The sequence below is a fragment of the Ranitomeya imitator genome, chromosome 2 (assembly GCF_032444005.1).
Source record: "Ranitomeya imitator isolate aRanImi1 chromosome 2, aRanImi1.pri, whole genome shotgun sequence".
In the NCBI taxonomy this organism is placed as follows: Eukaryota; Metazoa; Chordata; class Amphibia; order Anura; family Dendrobatidae; genus Ranitomeya; species Ranitomeya imitator.
Genome location: NC_091283.1, coordinates 471,010,783 through 471,032,810, shown reverse-complemented (window position 1 = coordinate 471,032,810; position 22,028 = coordinate 471,010,783). Strand labels below are relative to the sequence as shown.

At 41.4% G+C, this 22,028-nt stretch overlaps 1 protein-coding gene across 1 annotated transcript in view; it reads right to left on the bottom strand.

Annotated features, from left to right (window-relative positions):
- The window catches only part of JPH2 (junctophilin 2), a 135,234-nt gene that overhangs the window by 5,984 nt on the left and 107,222 nt on the right, over positions 1-22,028 (bottom strand). Inside the window, exons 3-4 of the mRNA XM_069751261.1 lie at positions 3,901-4,019; positions 2,345-3,264 (exon numbers count right to left, since the gene is read on the bottom strand). Coding sequence (XP_069607362.1) covers positions 2,345-3,264; positions 3,901-4,019 — 1,039 coding nt within the window. The remainder of the gene's footprint in view (positions 1-2,344; positions 3,265-3,900; positions 4,020-22,028) is intronic.

Genomic DNA, 22,028 nt, shown 5'->3' with positions numbered 1-22,028 from the left:
GCTGGATGGTATACCTTCCCACAGGTGAAGTATGTCCCCAGAGCTTCCCAGTAAGGTGGATGGTGATGGTGTGAGGTGCAGTCAATAACGGGGACACAAGGTTGCAGTCTCTTTACCTCTTTACTGAAGACTTCAGGATCCTCAATCCAGAGCACGCTTAACAGGGCTATCTGAGACCGGCCAGTCCGATGGGCACATCCAGAGTTCCCTTTGCAGGTGGAAATCAATGCCTACCACTAGCGCCTGTGTGTTGTAGTGCTACCCTGCTGAGCATTCGGAATAGCCCTCACAACTGCTGTTCTCGTTCGTTCTTTCTAATTCTCTCTCGCTTGTTCCAGATGTTACTAGTTTCTCGTCCCCCAGTATGCTATGGCTAGGACGCACCCGTATGAAGGGAAGGCTCGGAGCTCTTCCGGGACCCTAGAGACGCCCCTCTCCATGCGTTGCCCCCTATGTCTTTGTAGGAAAATTAAGGTAGACAGCCAACCTATAATTAACTGTCCTGCGGAGTTCGAAGTAAGGCCTAGAGTCAGTTACTCCCGCGGTGTTCCGGCCACCGGCTACGCGCCTCAGTAGGATGTTGCCTCGGTCTCACGGCACGACTCCTACTGGTTCTCCTTTGTGCTTGATCTCGTTTCTCAATGTTCCACAATATCCTTCCCTTCGTGTCTCTCTCTTAGGATACCGCCGCGGGGTATGCAGGCGCGGTTCCGTTACGTTCTGCTCTGTTCGCTAGGCACCTGCCAGGTTCCCACGCCTGTCAGGGACCCCCCCTGTGTCTTCTCCCTGCAACACCCCCTGCCACGGGATGTTGCCTGAATCCAATCCAGTCAGCTTCTGACTAACTTTCTATCCAACCCCTAGTTTTACCAGTGTGAGGAGTGGCCCAATAAATAAAGCCTTTTTCTCCCCCTAGTGGCCGGAGTGTGAAGTGTAATGTGTGCTGGTGATACCTGGTCAGTAGAATTCCTTCAGTGCCATCAGACGTACCATCACTCCCCTTAGTGGCAGAGTGTCATACTGCAATGACCAGATCTCTGGGGCGCTGCATATATAACACATATTTGCGGTCACGTGACCACCCGGTCTCACCACCAGCACAGGAGAATCCTGACAGCGTACACTGTGCATGATGTAAGGATTCACAAGTCTGGAGTGAGAGCAGCCTGTCATGCCATACCTGAACAACCCCTTTAAAATATTAAAATGTTGCCAACCTTTGCCACTACTAGATGGGAGCTTAAAAGCTAGCCACTTACAACTTGTACATTAAATTTACCATAATAATTAGCTAGTATGCCATATACTCCTCAGGTACAGGCAGGCAAAATTTTATCTATTTAAGGATTTTTGACCTCTTGGACTACCAGAAGTTCTAATAATGAGAATCTGGCCCCTAAGATGAAGAGGTTGAGTGCTTGACTTTCTCTGGCGGTCTTAGACAATTTCTATATTTTAACACAAAAAAAGAAATACATTATAGATGCACACACCTAAAATCTGACAAATTTTATTGATGTACAATCCATAAACACTATAAAATGTACCGTAAGTACAAAAACCATAAATCACCTCCAGCATCAATGTATAAAATAGACACACAAAAGCACACACCATGCATTAAATGCAAACAATATAATAACTCAGGTATATAGTTATACCTGGGCATATAGGAAGTGTATCAATGTTTAGATTAAAAAATATTTTTTTATTGATATACACATTAAAATCAAGTAAAAAAAACTCAAGGATGATAATGAGTTCTTTATCCAGTACCTTTCTTGAGTTTTTTTACTTGTTTTTACCGTGTATATCAATCAAAAAAAATATTTTTTAATCTAAACATTGATACACTTCCTATATACCTGGGTATACCTATATACCTGAGTTATTATATTGTTAGAGCTTTATCTTTAGGAAGTGATACCCATGAGTTTTAGGGTCACTTTTCTTATAGGACTACAGATTATATAAGTATTAAATGCAAACAGTATAGTACTGTATATTATCCTGGCAGTATAGATATCATAGTTATTACATGCAAAATCAATACAACATCCCCCACAAAGGAAAGGTATGTCATATATCACCTATAATATACAATGATGCTGAAGTTGGGATAGTATATCAATAATAAAAGGAGGCTGTAACTAAATATGCAATGTAATGAAAAAGATCATGAAGTTCAGGCTGTCACAATAACCACAATAATATAAAATTGTCAAATACACTAATAAAGCATAGCATTGGTCCCCCTAATATGCAAAAAAAATCCAATATGCAAGCCAGATCTCTTAGCCTTTGCCACTGTTAAACTGAATTACATGCCATTTATCATGCCTACCTCTTCAATTTCTTCTTCTTGTTTTTCAGCAGTTGCAGCTTGGGCACCTTTTTTAAGCAAGCTCTTAGGTTCAAACTTAACCAAGGCCTTTGATTCAGTCTTTGCTGGAGCTTTAGGTTCAGGCTTTGGAGCAACAGCTTTTGATGGACCTTTTGGCTCTGCTTTGGCAGGAGCTGCTTTCTGTCCAACCTTTGGTTCAGTCTTCTGTATAGTTTTGGGCTCATATTTCTGTACAATCTTGGTCTCGCTCTTGGCTTCTAAAACTTTCACATCCAGTCTATTGTCTTCACTGGGTTTAGCTTTGATCTCTTTTTTTGTGGATTCAATAGCAGCCTTCTGTTCTTGGAGTTTTTGCGAAGGTAAAATGTCCTTCTTGCCTTCCTTCAAATCAGGAGTTTTTGACTTGGTTGGTGCTTCTGGTGATGGGAATGCTTTTTCCTCATAATCCAGTGGAGGAGTCACTGGGGAGGTCCGCACAGCATAGCTGTGATAGCCCTTGTGAAACTCAACATCTGGATTGGACGACTGATTTCCCAACCGTTGAAGTGGTTTCATCTGGCTTTCAAATTTGCTGGTCATATCTTGGTTACTTGGCTTGGACGGGCTGTTAGACGGGGATGCAGCTTGACTTCCACCACGAGTATGTTCCCCATTCCAGTTTCCTGGAGTTAATAACCTCTCCTTTTGGGAGCTTGTCCTAAGTCTCTTGGCATCTGGTGGAGTCGCAGTCATTGGTGGGGATGGGGTTCGTACTGGAGAAACGTCTTCTAAAGTTGGTTGCTTATCTGGTACTTGAGGACTTTCAGAAGGCGTTGCTGCAGGCTGCTCTTGATTGGCACCACTGGCTTGCTCTTTCAGTTCCATTGGTTCCGCATTTTCTATGATTTCTTGCATTAGCTTTCTTTTTATGTATTCTGGCCCTAAAGTGAATGCAGCATATTTATTAGCAGTTGACTTATTGCATGAAACACCTGCATTTATAGGTTGTGTCTGGTATTACAGCTTTATCTAATTCATACTTGGATGATTTAGTGAATCCTGCATTTAACAGGGGTTGGACAAGATGACCCTAGAGGTCCCTTGCAACTCTACCATTCTATGATTCTATGATACGTTATAGAATCTAAATGCTCCCTCATTCTTAGACTAATCCCACGGCATCCCGCAGTACAGATTTAATCTATATGGGAATCCGGCAGGAAGTGTTCAATTTCCCTGCAGCACCCCTACAGGAGACAAGAATCATTACACAATTCCTACTGAAATCAAAGGGGTGTAATGCATGGACAAGTCTAGTCCTATACTTTTTATAGTTTTTCTGGCTAATAGGGGAAGGCCCTAAGAAAATGTGCTATTCTCTTTCTATTCTATTAATTTTTATTAACTCCTTGGCAACGAATATGTATGAACTACATGTATGAGGCTGTCTAATAGAAATGGACAATTGTGAAAATGCACAAAGGGACCCAAAAGAGGCTCCTGAAGCACATAAAAACTCTAGTATAAAAATGGCATATAATGAGAAGTGGTGTTAAATCATGATATACGTCATGTACCTGGCTGGTAGAAATCTGGTGAGAGCTCTCTTGCCATAGTTCTTGAAATGCTGGACTCGTTGTTTGCTGCTTGTGCTGCTTGCTCAGCACCATCTGCTTTGGCTTTAGCATGAGCTGTCCTAAGACATGAAAACATTTTATATAACATCAGTGATGACGTATTTATCCCTAATTTCATATTACCTTCTAATTCAGATTACAATTAAAAGGGATGAATGCGACTATTACCTTATTATATTATTATACAGTAGCATATGTAATCCGTCAATGTGCCCAGGGTCAGCCATACTATTAGTGCAGCCGCAAAGGGGCCTAAGAGGTAAGGGGACCTACTTCCATCTCGAAAACTGTAAGCCACTTTTGTCACATACACGTTGTTTGGGCTGCAAAGAGACCATATATTGTTCTGTTTGTGTCCGCCACTGTGTATGCCCATATGAAAATAGCCAAAATATATAGTTCACTATCAAGGTATTAGTTTACGGTTAACCTGCTGAAATTTCTGCAACTGTTCCATGTATCATGGGGCTTGCATAAATCCATGTGAATGCTACAGAAGCCACCCAATTTATATGTACGGAGTGGATTTTCAGTCATAGTTATTCTGCATAGGTAGACAGCAGTAGAAAATCAATAGAAGATCATTAGACAGACATCAAATAGAGATAGATAGATAGATATGGGATAGATAGATAGATAGATAGATAGATAGATAGATAGATAGATAGATAGATAGATATGGGATAGATAGATAGATAGATAGATAGATAGATAGATAGATATGGGATAGATAGATAGATAGATAGATAGAGGATAGATAGATAGATAGATAGATAGATAGATAGATAGATAGATATGGGATAGATAGATAGATAGATATGGGATGGATAGATAGATAGATAGATAGATAGATAGATAGATAGATAGATAGATAGATAGATAGAAATAATCTTTATTTTTATATAGCGCTAACATATTCCGCAGCGCTTTACAGTTTTGCACACATTATCATCACTGTCCCCGATGGGGCTCACAATCTAAATTCTCTATCAGTATGTCTTTGGAATGTGGGAGGAAACTGGAGTACCCAGAGGAAACCCACGCAAACACGGAGAGAACATGAAAACTCCTTGCAGATGTTGTCCCTGCCCAGATAGATAGATAGATAGATAGATATGGGATACAGAGAGAGATAGAGATAGATAGATAGATAGATAGATAGATAGATGATAGATAGATATGGCAAGAGATAGATAGATAGATATGGGATAGATAGATAGATAGATAGATAGATAGATAGATAGATAGATAGATAGATATGGCAATAGATAGATAGATAGATATGGCAATAGATAGATAGATATGGCAATAGATAGATAGATAGATATGGGATAGATAGATAGATATGGGATAGATAGATAGATAGATAGATAGATAGATAGATAGATAGATAGATAGATAGATATGGGATAGATAGATAAATAGATATGGGATAGATAGATAGATATGGGATAGATAGATAGATAGATAGATAGATAGATAGATAGATAGATAGATAGATAGATAGATATGGGATAGATAGATAGATAGATATGGGATAGATAGATAGATATGGGATAGATAGATAGATAGATAGATAGATATGGGATAGATAGATAGATATGGGATAGATAGATAGATAGATAGATAGATATGGGATAGATAGATAGATAGATAGATATGGGATAGATAGATAGATAGATAGATAGATAGATATGGGATAGATAGATAGATAGATATGGGATAGATAGATAGATAGATAGATAGATATGGGATAGATAGATAGATAGATATGGGATAGATAGATAGATAGATAGATACAGATGAGATAGATGGATAGATAGGTAGATAGATAGATAGATATGGGATAGATAGATACAGATGAGATAGCTGGATAGATAGATAGATAGATAGATAGATAGATAGATAGATAGATATGGGATAGATAGATAGATAGATAGATAGATAGATAGATAGATAGATAGATAGATAGATAGATAGATAGATATGGGATAGATAGATAGATATGGGATAGATAGATAGATAGATAGATAGATAGATAGATAGATAGATAGATAGATAGATAGATAGATATGGGATAGATAGATAGATAGATATGGGATAGATAGATAGATAGATAGATACAGATGAGATAGATGGATAGATAGGTAGATAGATAGATAGATATGGGATAGATAGATACAGATTAGATAGATAGATAGATAGATAGATAGATAGATAGATAGATAGATACAGATGAGCTAGATAGACAGACAGACAAAACTGAAAAATTGAAGCAGCACTGTGCATGAATAGAGAAGAATGCCACTTTTCAGATCCTGATTCACTAGGTAATCCAAAATTGAGTAAACTATGTCTCTATCTTAAGATAGATATCTAGATAGATAGAAAACAGTGAATGTGAGTATATAAGTCTTATAAAATGGACTTTCCAGTAATCCGGTACCTCAGCTATCCAGCACATGCTAGATTAATTACATTTTTCTACACTCACATTTCTCCAGTTCAGTGCCTATCTGGCTGATTTTGCTAAACTACTGTAACTGGATCTTGAAAAAAATATAGATTAAGATGTCTCGCCCGGCAATAGGCACAGATGGGACGAGGCTCCGGTGACAGATATATATACATTGCTGCTGTTACTGGGAACAACTGCTTATAATAGAGACTGGGAAGAAATTTACGAGATTTTCTAAATACTCACTATAATATATAGCACATTAAATTGAAAGGGACAACACTAGGGATCTGGCCATGAAATAAATCAGCAGAATGGCTTGAGTTAAGGTGATTCAATCAGCCTGAACATTAAAAGGTTATTTATCCCTCCAAAAATGATTATGGCTATAGTTTAATTATTTCTTTAAGACACAAGCTGAATATTAAAGTAAATCTGTCACCAGGTTGTTGCCATCTTATCTGAGAGCACCATAATGTAGACACACATACCCTGATTATAACGATGTGGCACTTACTGGGCATCTTGCTGTAGTTTTATTAAAATCACTGTTTTATCAGCAGGAGATAATTGAGATTATTCCTAGAGGACTAGTAGTCTCATGCCATGTAGTCCTCCATATTAATGAGCCCTGTATATCTCCGCCCCACCACTGATTGGCTACTTTCTGTATATACAATGCATAGGCAGAAATCTGCCAATTAGTTGTGTGGATGGGGTTATAAGGGGTTCAGCATTCAGAGAACATGTAGATTTCCAGCAGATAAAACTGTGAGTAGGGTATGTGCAGAAAACATTTAGGCATACCCCCCCAAGGTTTTTAAGAGGAAGATACTTTAAGGAACACTGGTGTTTTTTTCCTGATACTCTTCTTTGGCTTTATTTTTGGTTGTTTCTTGAGTACTTTTTCAATGTTTTTAGCAGTTTTTTTGCACTTTTCTAGTGTTTTCATGGAATCTTTTTTCCTTGTGTTTTCCCCCCAAAATTTAACTCCATTCAGCAAAGAAACCACTAACATATTTGCAAGCAAAAAATGTTCAGGAAGACATCCAGACATGTTATAAGCCTTTCTATTGACTGGCATTACAAATATAGATTGTCTATGCAGCAGAAGACGCCTGGAGAATGATAACCTCACTTTTTCAAACAATTGGCTCAAAAGCGTGAACATATGGACAGCGAGTCGTTTTTATCTTCTATCTGTTTTTTTTAGAATCAGAGTTAACATCAAAAATAAGAACACACATTTGTAATAAAAAGATAAAATAAGAAATAACAGAGAAACAAAAAGTAATGTAAAAATGATCCAAAAATATTAGTCAACTACATAAACAGTAAGAAACTCAGAAATTATAATTTTTGCCCTCTCAAAAAATATTCTGGGTGAAATGGTGGAAGAAAGTGAGGGAAAGGACAATCTGCTAAACGCCTTTTTCTCTATGTTATTTACACAAGAAAATCCCATGACAGATGGCATGATGAGGGATACTAACAATTCTCCATCTCCACTAAATGTCTCTTGCTTAACCCAGCGATAAGTATGGCCTCTCCTCAAAAACACTAAAGTAGACAGATCTCCAGGCCCGGATGGCATACACCCCCCGAGTATTGCAGAAATTAAGTACTGTGAGGAACAAGCCATGATTTTTAACATTCACAGATGTCATAATAAGGTCTGTACCACAGGACTGGTGCATAGTAACTGTGATGCCAATGTTAAAAAGGGGACAACTCTGAGCCTGGAAATTATGAAATTATAGGGCCGTACGTTTAACCTCTATTGTATCTAAAATCCTTCAAGTTTTCCGAAGAGATGCTATTCTGGAGTATCTCAATAAAATATCCTCATGACTTCATGTACAGCACCATGGAATTAATGGTGCTATATAAATAAATAATAATAATAAAATAATGTAAATAGCAAATAGGCAAGGAATACATTGTAAGTGGGCAAGGTATAATTGCAGCAGCAAAAAAACAAGTCAAGTTAAAGTGGTTTAACTCTATATTCAAGTAGACCTCGCCTAACTATTAAGAGATATAATATTGCCATGTAAGCAGATAAATAAGATAATTATATCTATATGGAGGAAAAAAGGGAAAGAGAGAAATAAAAAGGTGGAGAAGGGAGGAAGAAAGAAGCAGAAGAAAGGGGTGGGATGGGATAAGGAAAAGCAGATGTAGCATAGCTGGCAAGGACAGGGTTAAATCCAAACTCTGCAGTGTTTGATTAGAAGCATCTGCAGTGTGTCTCTTAGGCTATGTCCTCACGGTCAGTATTATTATTATTATTCATTTTTATAACCCCATTTGTTCCATGGCACTTTACATGTGAACGGGGCAAATATAGACAAGTACAATAAACATGAATAAAACAAGGCACACACAAGTACAGGAGGAGAGAGGACCCTGCCCACGAGGGCTCACAGTCTACAGGGGATGGGTGAGGATACACTAGGAGAGGGTAGAGCTGGTCATGCAGCAGTTCAATAGACTGGGGATCACTGCAGGTTGTAGGCTTGTCGGAAGAGGTGGGTCTTAAGGTTCCTTTTGAAGGTTTCCGTGGTAGGTGAGAGCCTGATGTGTTGGGGTAGAGAGTTCCAGAGTATGGGGGAAGCACGGGAGAAGTCTTGAAAGCGGTTGTGGGAGGAAGAGATGAGAGAGGAGTAGAGTAGGAGATCATGAGATGATCGAAGGCTGCGTATTAGCCAGTGCTTTGGACGCAGCACATGTCCGCTCCATCCAAAACACAGCCGGCTTTTTAATGAATGTGATTCCACATTTGTTCATTGAACCGTGCAGAATCACTGCATAGAATACATTGGATGGTGATATTTAACCTGCAGAGACTGAGGGTCTCCATAAGATAAACAGACATGCTGCTGTCTTGAAAGACGCGCCGCCTGTCCGTCTCCACAGGGAAGCCGTAGGCGCCGGTGCATGCATAGTGGACATGGGATTTCTTGAAATCCCATCCACTATGCTGTAACATCTATCCGCTGCGAACTGGACGCTGCGGATGTACAGAGCGTTCAACCCACAGCATTTACTGACCGTAGGAACATATATAACAAAGCATAAGTGGAAAAAATTAAAACGTAACTTTTATTAGAACTAAAGCCACACAAAAAAACAAAACCAAACACCCAAGTGGATAAAAAAACTGGGGTGTAGTCCCCAACAAATAGTATGGTGACCACGGAGACTAGTTATCCCCAGATAGGACAAAATGATATCCTCCGCAACAAATTGGAGACATCATAGTAAACTAGATTCTGACATATGAAGCTGGAGTAGAATAACCTCCACAGCACTCAGCGTCAAACTAGATACATGAACAAACAATTAAAAAACCATCAATAGTTGCAGGTAGGCAGTGCCACTGATGGCTATATAAATAATGCAAAAAGGAACAATCTCACCAGTTCCAAGATGAGGGCCCAGGAGCGCCGGATAGTTTCTGGTCAGAAGATGATCCGGAAAAAATGGCGGAGACAACAATCCCTATGTCAATCCCTATGGGGCTATCGATAGACTATCCCCAAAGCTCCTGCCCTTACAAGGGCAGTCCACAGCTACCCCTGTACAAACATGCCCTGCACTCTCCCTATATAATCCGTCCCAACGCGTTTCATCCAAGTCAAATCTTCAGGGGACTTGCTTGTGCATGGAGCTGGAGTGCCTATATGCTGAAAAGGAGGGACACAAAGTCCTGCCACCCTCAATGCTGTCTTGCATACCGTAGGAACATACCCTAAGAAGCAGGAAGTATATTAATTGTGTGTTAGTCTCCTGAGAGTCTCCTGAGAGAGTGTCCATCTGCTGGATAAAGCAGAGGCGAATGTATTACCTAGTGAACGCACAGACTGTGCACCAGACTGGATGTTAGTGCCTGGACAAGGCTAGGGATTTAGGTTTATGAGTTTGTTTTGGTGCTGTCCAACCTGTCGAAAGCAGTAAAAACTGCATGTGTTTGGAACTATACTGCATTGCCTGTATGATTGTTACCTAAAGACTAATGCCAAAAGCCTACCAGAGAGAGTGAAACCCTTGCACAGGGAAAACAAGAATAATTGAGAACCTCCATCAGCAAAGTCTCTAAAGTCCATCCAAGAGTCAGTAGTTATCATTGTGTGGGCTTGCTCACAGTAAAGAGAGGAATTAAAGGGCTGGTAGATGTCAAAACGGGGCCTTCAAACCTTCTAGAATATGCATGTCCCCGTAGTATATGGACAATGATGATTCCAGAATTCGCAGCAGACTGTGCCCATCGCTGATTGGTCGAGGCAACCTTTATGACATCATCGTCGCCATGGCAACCATTATGACATCTACATCGATACTGTGCCCGTCGCTGATTGGTCGAGGCAACCTTTATGACATCATCGTCACCATGCTGTGCCCGTCGCTGATTGGTCGAGGCCTGGCCTAGAATATGCATGTCCCCGTAGTATATGGACAATGATGATTCCAGAATTCGCAGCAGACTGTGCCCATCGCTGATTGGTTGAGGCGACCTTTATGACATCGTCGCCATGGCAACCATTATGACATCTACGTCGATACTGTGCCCGTAGCTGAATCAGAAATGCGGGATTTCTACGTCCTTTATGACATCATCGTCGCTGTGCCCGTCGCTGATTGGTCGAGGCCTGGCGGCCCAGACCAATCAGAGACGCGGCATTTCCAGGACAGACAGACAGAAAGAAAGACAGACAGACAGACGGACGGAAAAACCCTTAGGCAATTATATATATAGATAATTGACACATCGTTGGTTTATCATATGTCATTAAGAATTTGAAGTACAAGTATCTATATTAAATATTGCACCAAGATCTTTATATATAAAAAATTAATTTAACCATTTCTATACTAATTACATACAAGTGATTCTTTTGGATTGGTACCGTATTTTTCGGACTATAAGACGCACCGGACCATAAGACGCACCCCAAATTTGTGGTGAAAATTGCAGACAAAAAGATTTTTTATAAGATGGGGGTCCGTCTTATTGTCCGAATTTACAGTATCTTACCTGAGGGCTGGCGGTGGCAGAGCAGGGTCACAGGAGGCATGGTGTCGGCAGAGGTGGGGTGAAGTGGTACAGTGTGCACCTGAGCAGAGTCCCTTCCTGCTTAGGTGGGCGACGCCACCGCCTGGTGTCCGTGGGGGGGTTGCAGCAGTGGTGTGGCGACGGCAGAGGTGCGGGGATAATCAGCAGTATGGCGTGAGCAGGCTCCCTTCCACAGGTGAGGTGACGCAGTGGCCCGGTATCCCTTCTAATGTGAACAGCAGAGCCGGGTTAATTACCGGCTTATCGGTGGCGGCGGCCATCTTCCTGAGGCCGCGCGTGCGCAGATGGAGTGCTCTGCTTCCCGGGGCTTCAGGAAAATGGCCGTGGGAGGCCGCGCGTGCGCAGATGGAGATCGTGGTGGCCATTTTCCTGAAGCCGAGATCTAAATCTGCGAACTCGGCTTCAGGAAAATAGCCGCCGCGATCTCTGTTATGATACTGTGGTCTAGGAGCAACATGGAACGAGCTCTGAAGGAAGTGGTAACTGTACTGACCGCAGTCCCTAAGCTCAACACAACACTAGAAGTAGCCGTGGAATGCTCCTAACTCTCCCTAGGCATCTCGTCACAGCCTAAGAGCTAACTACCCCTAAAGAAAGAAGCAGGAAAACTATCTTGCCTCAGAGAAAATCCCCAAAGGATAGATTAGCCCCCCACAAATAATGACTGTGAGTGGAGAGGGAAAAGACATACACAGAATGAAACCAGGATGAGCAAAGGAGGCCAGTCTAGCTAAATAGATAGGACAGGATGGAATACTGTGCGGTCAGTATAAAACACTACAAAAATCCACGCAGAGTTTAAAAAAAAAACTCCACACCTGACTAAAGGTGTGGAGGGCAAATCTGCCTCCCAGAGCTTCCAGCAAGACAGAATTAATTCACACTGATAAGCTGGACAAACATAGAAAGCACAGAATGGATAAGTCCACAATCTATGGACAGAAAAGAGCAAGCAAAAACTTAGCTTAGCTGAACTGGTCAGGATAACAGGGAACTCCAAAAAGACGTGAATCCAACCAGGAACCATTTACAAGTGGCACTGGCTGAAGACAGAGCCAGACCTAAATAGCCAAGCAGAAGAGAAGATAAGTGGAGACAGCTGATGACAGCTAACTCCAAGGAGCAGCCATACCACTAGAAACCACAAGAGGGAGCCCAAGAGCAGAACTCACAAAAGTGCCACTTACAACCACCGGAGGGAGCCCAAGAACGGAATTCACAACAGATCTCCATCTGCGCACACACAGCCTCCAGCAGCCATTTTCCTGAAGCCCCGGGAAGCAGAGCACTCCATCTGCGCACGCGCGGCCTCAGGAAGATGGCCACCGCCACAGATAAACCGGTAATTAACATGGCTCTGCTGCTTACCGGGCTGCTGCATCACCTCACCCGTGGAAGGGATCCCGCTCACGCCATACCGTCTCCTCATCCCCGAACCTCTGCCGCCGCACCTCTGCCGCCGCCACACCACTGCCGGTAAGCCTGCATTACGAATATAAGACGCACCCCCCATTTTCCCCCTTTTTTGGGGGGAAAAGCGCGTCTTATAGTCAGGAAAATACGGTAATTATGTAAGGAGGTGACGGAGTCCATCAGGGGTCTGTCCCCTCTGTGGATTCTGTACACCTGTCTTACGTGCGGTACCTTGTCGTTTATTAATGTTACTAGATGGAGGCCTTATGGTATCGCATCGGGAGGGCGATAATGTCACGATGGGGGCAGGCGTGCGGCGCTGTTGTTGCCTAATGGCATCCTATGATAATCTAATGACTTTTGCATCAAGGGACTCGTGCTTGACGCCTACGCTTATATGCATTGTTTTTGTCCCAGCGATGCTTTTGCTCTTCAAGAGTCTCATTTGCCCTTTATTGTCTTCGACGTTGTTCTTTTGCAGCTTTCCTTTCATTGTCATTGGCGTACTTTTTTATGAGGAGCCATGTTGGCGTTGATATTTGCTTTTTAAAGGGGTTTTCCCATGAACAAAAGTTAATTTTTAAAATTGTCTGTGTCTGACCGTGTATCGAACAAACCACAGCTCCTGGGCAGGGGAGGAAGCAAAAGACAATACTAACATTACAGCAGGCGATCGCAGAGGATACATTTTGTGAGGTAAAATATTTTTTAAAAAAGGTCAGTGAAATATTTTACCTCACAAAACGAATCCACTGTGATCCCTGCTGTAATGTCAGTATTGTATTTGCTTCCTTCCCTGACCAGGAGATGTGCTATGCTCCGTACATGGTCAGACACAGTCAATTTTTAAAATGAACTTTCATTTGAGGGAAAAACCTTTTTAATGTGACCGACATCCTCTGCCTATCGACACGTTGCACATCTGCCGCCGGAATCAGCCCAATGATTCACAGCACCTGCGCGTAATTCGTGCAGGAACAGTAAATCAGACCGCCGCCATCTTTGTGCAGACAGATAGCGACGGTCACATTAAAAATGCGCATGCACTCCTCCTGTACAAAGATGGTGGCAGTCAGTGAATCATTCGGCTGATCCATGCGGCGGCACGTTCATGACGGTTTTCCGCTAGTGGTACCGCGCAAGAAGCTGCGTGAGTGTGTGTGTCTGGTGCATACGGCGTACAGAGTGTGTGTGTGTGTGTGTGGTGCAACAGTGTTCAGCTGGTGGTACTGTGCAATAGGTTGGTACCAGCAGCAGTTTCCATATTGAGTCACCCATCACTTGGGTGTCCCAATATGGTGGTCGGTGAACTTCCTCCGCTTGGAATTCTGGGATATGGTGACATCTGGACAAAACAGGAAATGAAAACATTACAAGGCAATAATATAAACAGATTGCAATGTGCTGTATTATAATATGATGTGCGGTGTTTTAGCTTAGGGAAAGAGTGGGATATAGTGGGTTACATAGTTGGGAGGAGTTAGAGGAGGATGTGCAAAGCCCCAGGGATATAGAGAAAGGACTTCTGGTATAGAGAGCAGAGCCCGGGCAGGCTTGCCCAGGGGGAGACATGCACAACAGCGAGAGTAGAGGGCTTCCCGGACAAGGGGATAAAAGACTATCCTGGACTGATGGGCAGTGAGGAGGGGCATCGGCCTGTCAGGATCATTCCCAGGAGAAACTTAGGGTCCCAGACCAGGATGGGAGCTGGTGACAGATAACATATGGAGACAGCAGGGAAATAACAGGAAAACATTGCCTGGTTTGTACCATATCACGGGTGCGACTGTTCAGTAAAGTGTAATCGTTGGAACAGAACTGCGGCTTTGTGGTGTTTCCTAAGATTTGGTCCCCAGCAACCAAAGTGAACGTAAAATGGAGGTAACCAACCATACCACAGGACCGTGACGTCGCTTATCTCCCCATGTACAAGGTGCCGGGGTGCTCACTGACTGTGACTTAGTGAACTCACCCACGACTACCACCCCAGGTCGCCTTTATAACAATTATAAGATATACCCCTATATTTTTTTTGCAACACTCTGATTGATTTGTATGTTTGTGTTGTTTTTATTCAATATTTATTAAAGAATAAATATGGTTTAATATACTTTCCACTAACTGGGGCTTAATTTTTCCTGTGATTTAGTGTTGATAATTATGTAGTTGAGTTTTTGACCGCACCAATAATAGGACTATTTATGGGAATGTGTTGTATCTAACACTAGGTTGTAGACCATTTTTTTATACTCACCCTGTGAGGCAACAGCTGCCAGCTCCCTACTGTTACAAACGCTGCATACACTATATATAGCTAGCATGGTATATATAGCCAGACCCAGCTGCTCCAGCAGTTCAGGGTCAGAAGAGGCTGTCAGATGTGAAGATTCTATATAAGTTATAAAATATAACTATTTTGAAAGTCCAAATCGTTAAATATTTATCACACTTGTCCGTTGCAGGTACCTGCACAGAAATAAGAAGGTGACGTGAAAGTGCCATTCAATTTGCGGAGAAGGTACTTCCAAACCGAGACCCTAGAACAAGACATGAAACTACGACCAGGCACTATTTCATGCCACTACCGTTCCCACTCGGGGCCCTAGTTCTGGGTAAGGACAGTATAATGCTTGTTCGATTCTCCTAGTATATCATACTAGTGGTTGGACTTATCCACCAGAGGATCCAGGTGGCTTTGAAGAAATCATGGACCTGAAAGGTACAACAGTGGACAAACTAATGACACAGAGTTGAAGCTTGGTTCAATTTCTAGATGATAGAAAGATATTAGATTTATAATAGATAGATAAATATCCTGCAGATATATAATTTCACAACCCCTACATATATTAAAATTGCACCATTTAGGGCTTTTCATGTGGAGTTTATATTACAGCTTTTTATGCCTGTTTAATCTAATAAATAAATTAAAAATATGATTTGGGGTCCCCTCTTTTTTATGAAACCAGCAAAAGTAAAGCACTGAGCTTATATTATCAGTTTAGGAAAGTCCATGGTTAATGGGCCCTTCCCAGCCTAAAAATTCCAAACCTCAGCCACCTTAGAAGTGGAGCATCACATGACATGCTCCATGTTTGGCACTTTGTCTTTGCTCTTCCTGATTGCCTTGGTCAATGGAAATTGGTATAATGGGGCTTGAGGTTGATGTCAGCTGTAAATTGCCCTAAAACACAGCTGACATCAAGCCATGGTACTAGTAATGGAGAGATATTTGACAGAGACCCCCATTACTGACCCAGTACTAAAAAGTAAAAAACACACACACAAAAATAGTTTATTTAAAAAAAAACACTCTCCGACTTTTTTTCCTGGTTCACCAGTTTATTTTAAAACAAAAAAAATCCATTCAGGTCTGACGTAGTTCAGGGAATCCGACATAATCCACAAATGGAAACATGAAAAACAGACACAAAAACAAGACACTGTCCTTCGTTCACCAATTTATTATAAAAATAAAAGGTCCCATGCAGGTCCAAAGTAGTCCAGCTCTTCCCATGATGTTCCCCGATTTCGTTGTCCATAGCTTATGAAGCCTCGCTCCGAGGTGACTGTGAAGAGTAGCAATGTTACTGAGATCACCACTCATCAGAGCATAGCGCAGGATTACCCGGTGACTTTGATGAATGGTGACGTCACGGTAATGTTCTGAACAGTCGCTGTGTCATGCAGAGCGTAGCATGAGCTGGAAATGACTGCCACTAAAAGCCTATGAAGCCTCTGAACCGAGGAACGTTGTGGGAAGCGCTCTATTGCGTCGGACCTGCATGGGACTTTTTTTTATAATAAATTGGTGATCAAGGGACAATGTCTTGTTTTTATTTCTCTCTTTTTATATTTTTCTGGTTTCCATTTGTGGACTATGTCAGATTCCTTGGATTGTGTTGGACCTGCATGGGTTTTGGTTTTCAAAATAAATTGGTGAACAAGGTCGGAGGGTGCTTTAAAATAAACAATTTTTGTGTGCGTTTTTTACTTTTTAGTACTGGGTCAGTAATGGGGGTGTCTGATAGACACTAGATGATGCGCTTCATGCATGTGCCATAACTGTGACACAGCCACGACACATGCAGCTGCCGCACGGATCAGCTGATCAGCCAGAGTGATCCAGGAAGCCGGATTCCCCCTGCAGCTTATTCAGCAAGCGCTATAGCTTGCCGAATATGAGGGAATTCGAATATATTCGCTCAACTCTAATAGACAACTCTCCATTGCTAACACCAGGGCTTGAAAACAGCTGTGTTTTTAGACAATTCACAACTGACATCAACCCCAAGTTCCACTACACCCATTGCCACTACACCAGGACAATGGGGTGGCTGCATCTGGTATTTTCAGGCTGGGAAATGCCTAATAACCATGGACCTTCCCAGCCTGACAATATCAGCTTATAGCTGTCTGCTTTATCTTTGCAGGTCTCATAAAATAGGGGGGACCCCACATCGTATTTTTAATTTATTTATTTATTAGGCGAAACAAGTATAAAAAGCTGAGAAATAAACTCCACATGAAAGGCACTAAATGATTGAATTTTAAAATATGTAGGGGGTTGTGAAATTATATATATACAGGGCATAGATCTCTCTATTTTATTATTTATCTATTATATGTAATATCTTTCATCATCTATCTATATTTTTATATATATTTGTTTTAGGTTTTTTTCTTGGTTGCCAGGAGGGTTCTGGCTGTGAACTTCCTGTGATTGGCTGATGCAATTTCCTGGTTATGTTGAGATTTGTGCGCAAAAATCACACGACATACATCCTTGTAGACCAAAGTAGTAGAAGAACAGCGCTCCATCTGGGTGTAGTAGTTTCAAAATGAAAAGTTTATTGTGCCGCAGAAAAGCAACGTTTCGACCATATAGGTCTTTTTCAAGCATTGCTTTTCTATGGCACAATAAACTTTTAATTTTGAAACTACTACACCCGGATGGAGCGCTGTTCTTCTACTACTTTGGTTGCTGATTTATCCAGGAAGGTTCCCTGGATTTGGAAGGGGTGCCCCAACCAGTGAGTGCTGTTAGCCTTCTTTTTTTCTTCATACATCCTTGTAGAGTCTGTTTTTTTTCTCACACCCATAGACTTGCATTGGCAACTAGTCTGTTCTATGGTCTCCATCTGGATCTTCCAAGAATCTTCTCTGAAACTCCAGAGTATTTCAGAGAATAATATACCAGGCTGCAATCATGCAGCCAAACTGACATCTGCTTCCCATGATTTGGGCAACAGGAATCACCTAACAGATTCCTTTTAATCCCATTCATTGTTTACATCCGTCTGCCACTACATATAATAACAGATTACTGGTGTGTTGGATGCACCGGGTATCTGATATGGATGACCTAAGGATATGTCATCAATATTATATGATGCAATAAGAAGTCATCAATATTCCACTCCCGGACTGCTCCTGATTCTCAACATTTGTCTTGAATAGCGAACAGCCCTCCAGTCTCTTCACTTCTTTGTTGCTGGGGCCCGCCACTCCACTTTGAATGACAGTTCTGGTCACTATCCTTCAGGTGGGTTTATCATAAACTCAGGTCTGTCAGTGCTTATTCTGAAGTCAGCACTGTTACGACTATATTGGCATATGGATATGACAGTCTTTGTAACAAGCACATAGCTTGAAAACTTGAAAAAGTAATGGCAGCGATTAGGATAACTGCTCTGGAAGCAGCCGTGGTGCAGGGAGGCTTGATAACATCAGCTCCACATCTGAAGAGGAGGGAAAGGTGAGCAGCTAATTTCTTTATAAAAATTGATGTGCTAGAGAAAGGTGACTGGGATCTCAAGAGCTGACTCCTCAGCCTGCAATATAGCTATTGCTCAGCTGGTTTCCTATCTAAGACAAAAGCTATCATAACAGGAGAATGACGGCAAATAGAGAAGCAAGTCATTTGCAAACTTGCTTATTTTCATGATGGCTCACTAACTATGCCCATTTCATAGCATGAAAATAACCTGTTAATGTATTACTTGTAGGCTGCATATTATTTGGGAACTAAGTGATGGTAAAAATTATGGCAGTACTCTTCTGGTACTATATGTCAGTAATATGTGGGTTCTATTTGGCAGTATTGCCTTGGCCCTATATGGTGGTAGTATTGCAATCATGGGGTCCTACTTTTGTTGTTCTGAGCTTTTTTCCTGTTTCTGCTATATACCAGCAGTCCATATTGGAGACCAAACCAAGCCAAGGACAATACTGAAAAGATGTAAAGCATCACATTTCTGTAGGAATAGTAAGTACGTCAAGGGATTATCGTAAAGGTTGAGTGGAACTCAGCAGTGATGACTTGGACATTCTTAAAATACTGACACCTAACCCCAACTCCTGAAATAACTAATAGATCCTACCATTCATGAACTCTGCAGCAGAAAAAATCTGTCTGGTATTACCATGTATATATAGTGTATACTATGTCTATATTTTATTGTATATATGCATACAAACATATAGTATGTATTTTCAATTTCTGTATTCAAATTTGAGAGACTTGTCTGAGATTATAAGATAAATTCCCAATCAGTCTTAAACAAGTATAATCAACATCTTTTACGTTTTTTGTTTCTGCAGTTTTGGTGCATAGTTTATGGATGTGTCTAGTGCAGAGATGAGTAGCTGTGCAGTTTGCTCTGACTTACCAACTGCTCTTCTTCCCCTCTCACAGCATGAGTCTCACAAATAGTCATCATTCCCACTTTTCTCTTCCCATTGCCTCTAATAATGCCTTAACTGATACTTCTTTAAATTGTTGATTGATCTAGTCAAAATGTATGAGTTCCACCAACAATAAACACATATGTATGAGCTGCTTGAGAATTGGTTGATTCAGGGACTTGCATAGAAGAGAAAAAGTAATTTCTCGTGCATGGGACTGGTTGGTGCCAGTTGTTAGATCCCCACCGATCTTATATTGATGATGTATCCTGAGGCTTCCAAAGGCAGCAGTGCCAGGTTGAGACTGCACCCCAGTGTAAATTACTATTTATTCTAATAACACCTTCCACACTCAACTGAGTGGTTTTATCAGTCCAACACATCACTCTCTAAGAAAGGATTACCAAGCTACGACTTTGGACTCATCATACAAAGAGAGAAATCAATGAAGAAGGACATCATGGTTAGAAGATAAGAAGGAACAAGGTGGAAGACCAACAGCCCGATGGCTGGATGCTATCAAGATAATGGTGGAGAAGACCCTGGTGGTCCTATCTAGACTTACACAAAATCAATCTTCCTACAAGTTCATCCATAAAGTCGCAATGGCTTGAGATTGAGCCACAGGCCATTAAATAATAGTAATAATATCAAGGGGAAAATAGTTTTTCTCTCCCATGCAGGTCCTCAACTCAGCCAATTTTTAAGAACTCCATACATGTTTGCTGAATTTGGGTAGAACCCATACACTTTGATTAGATCCACCGACAATCTACAGTTTCAGTTAAGGCATCATTATCAAAGGCATGGAGAGGGGAGTGAGGGGAATGATGTTGCAGTTTTTTAATGCTATTTGTAAGTTTCATGCTGTGAGAGGGGAAGAGAAGCGGCTGGGAAAATGAAAATAATAAAACAGAGCAAACAGCATAGCTGTGAGTGTTGGACCACCATATAGTTAATATTGACCTATCTTTGTTTTTAGAAGGCTGGCCAAGAAAAGGCAAAGATCCAAAATGTGGACTCTTTTTTCTAGCCAAAATCATTATTAATTTTGTTGATTAATTGGAAACAAAAATTCTTAACTTAATTCAGAAACAGCACCCCGCCCGTTCAAAAGTTTTCTAATATTGAACCACCAATAAAGTCAGTATTGCAAAGCTGCAATACCAAACAAAACCTGAGGTCATGTGTGGAGCTGTTTTTGAATGAAAGCAGCCACATTTTGAAAAATCATGTGCCGTCTCCTCTAACTATTGAAGTTTAGGTTCGCTTCACATGCACCGTACATGTACTGCGCATGCCGTGTCACCCCCTTTGATGTGGGCTCCGGCGGTGAGCCCGCATCAAAGTCGCGACATGTCAGCTGTTTTGTACAGCTGACATGTGCGCGCAATAGCGGCGGGTGAAATCGCTATTCACCCGCCGCTATTAACCAGCTAAATGCCGCTGTCAAACACAGACAGCGGCATTTAACTACCGCATCCGGCCGGGCGGCCGGAAATGACGTCATCGCCGACCCCTGTCACATGATCGGGGGTTGGCGATGCATCAGGAAGATAACCATAGAGGTCCTTGAGACCTCTATGGTTACTGATGCAGGCCTGCTGTGAGCGCCCCCCTGTGGTCGGCGCTCATAGCACACCTGCATTTCAGCTACATAGCAGCGATCTGATGATCGCTGCTATGTAGCAGAGCCGATCAGGCTATGCCAGCTTCTAGCCTCCCATGGAGGCTATTGAAGCATGGCACAAGTAAAAAAAAAATATTTTTAAAAATATGAAAAAAATATAAAAAATATAAAAGTTTAAATCACCCCCCTTTCGCCCCATCCTAAATAAAACAATAAAAAAAAAATCAAACATACACATATTTGGTATCGCCGCGTTCAGAATCGCCCGATCTATCAATTAAAAAAAAGCATTAACCTGATCGCTAAACGGCGTAGCGAGAAAAAAATCCGAAACGCCAGAATTACGTTTTTTGGTCGCCGCGACATTGCATTAAAATGCAATAACGGGCGATCAAAAGAACATATCTGCGCAAAAATGGTATCATTAAAAACATCAGCTCGGCACACAAAAAATAAGCCCTCAATCGACCCCAGATCACGAAAAATGGAGACGCTACGGGTATCGGAAAATGGCACTTTTTTTTTTTTTTTTTAAGCAAAGTTTGGAATTTTTTTTCACCACTTGGATAAAAAATAAACTAGACATGTTAGGTGTCTATGAACTCGTAATGACCTAGAGAATCATAATGGCAGGTCAGTTTTAGCATTTAGTGAACCTAGCAAAAAAGCCAAACAAAAAACAAGTGTGGGATTGCACTTTTTTTGCAATTTCACTGCACTTGGAATTTTTTTCCCGTTTTCTAGTAAAAGACATGGTAAAACCAATGGTGTCCTTCAAATGTACAACTTGTCCCACAAAAAAT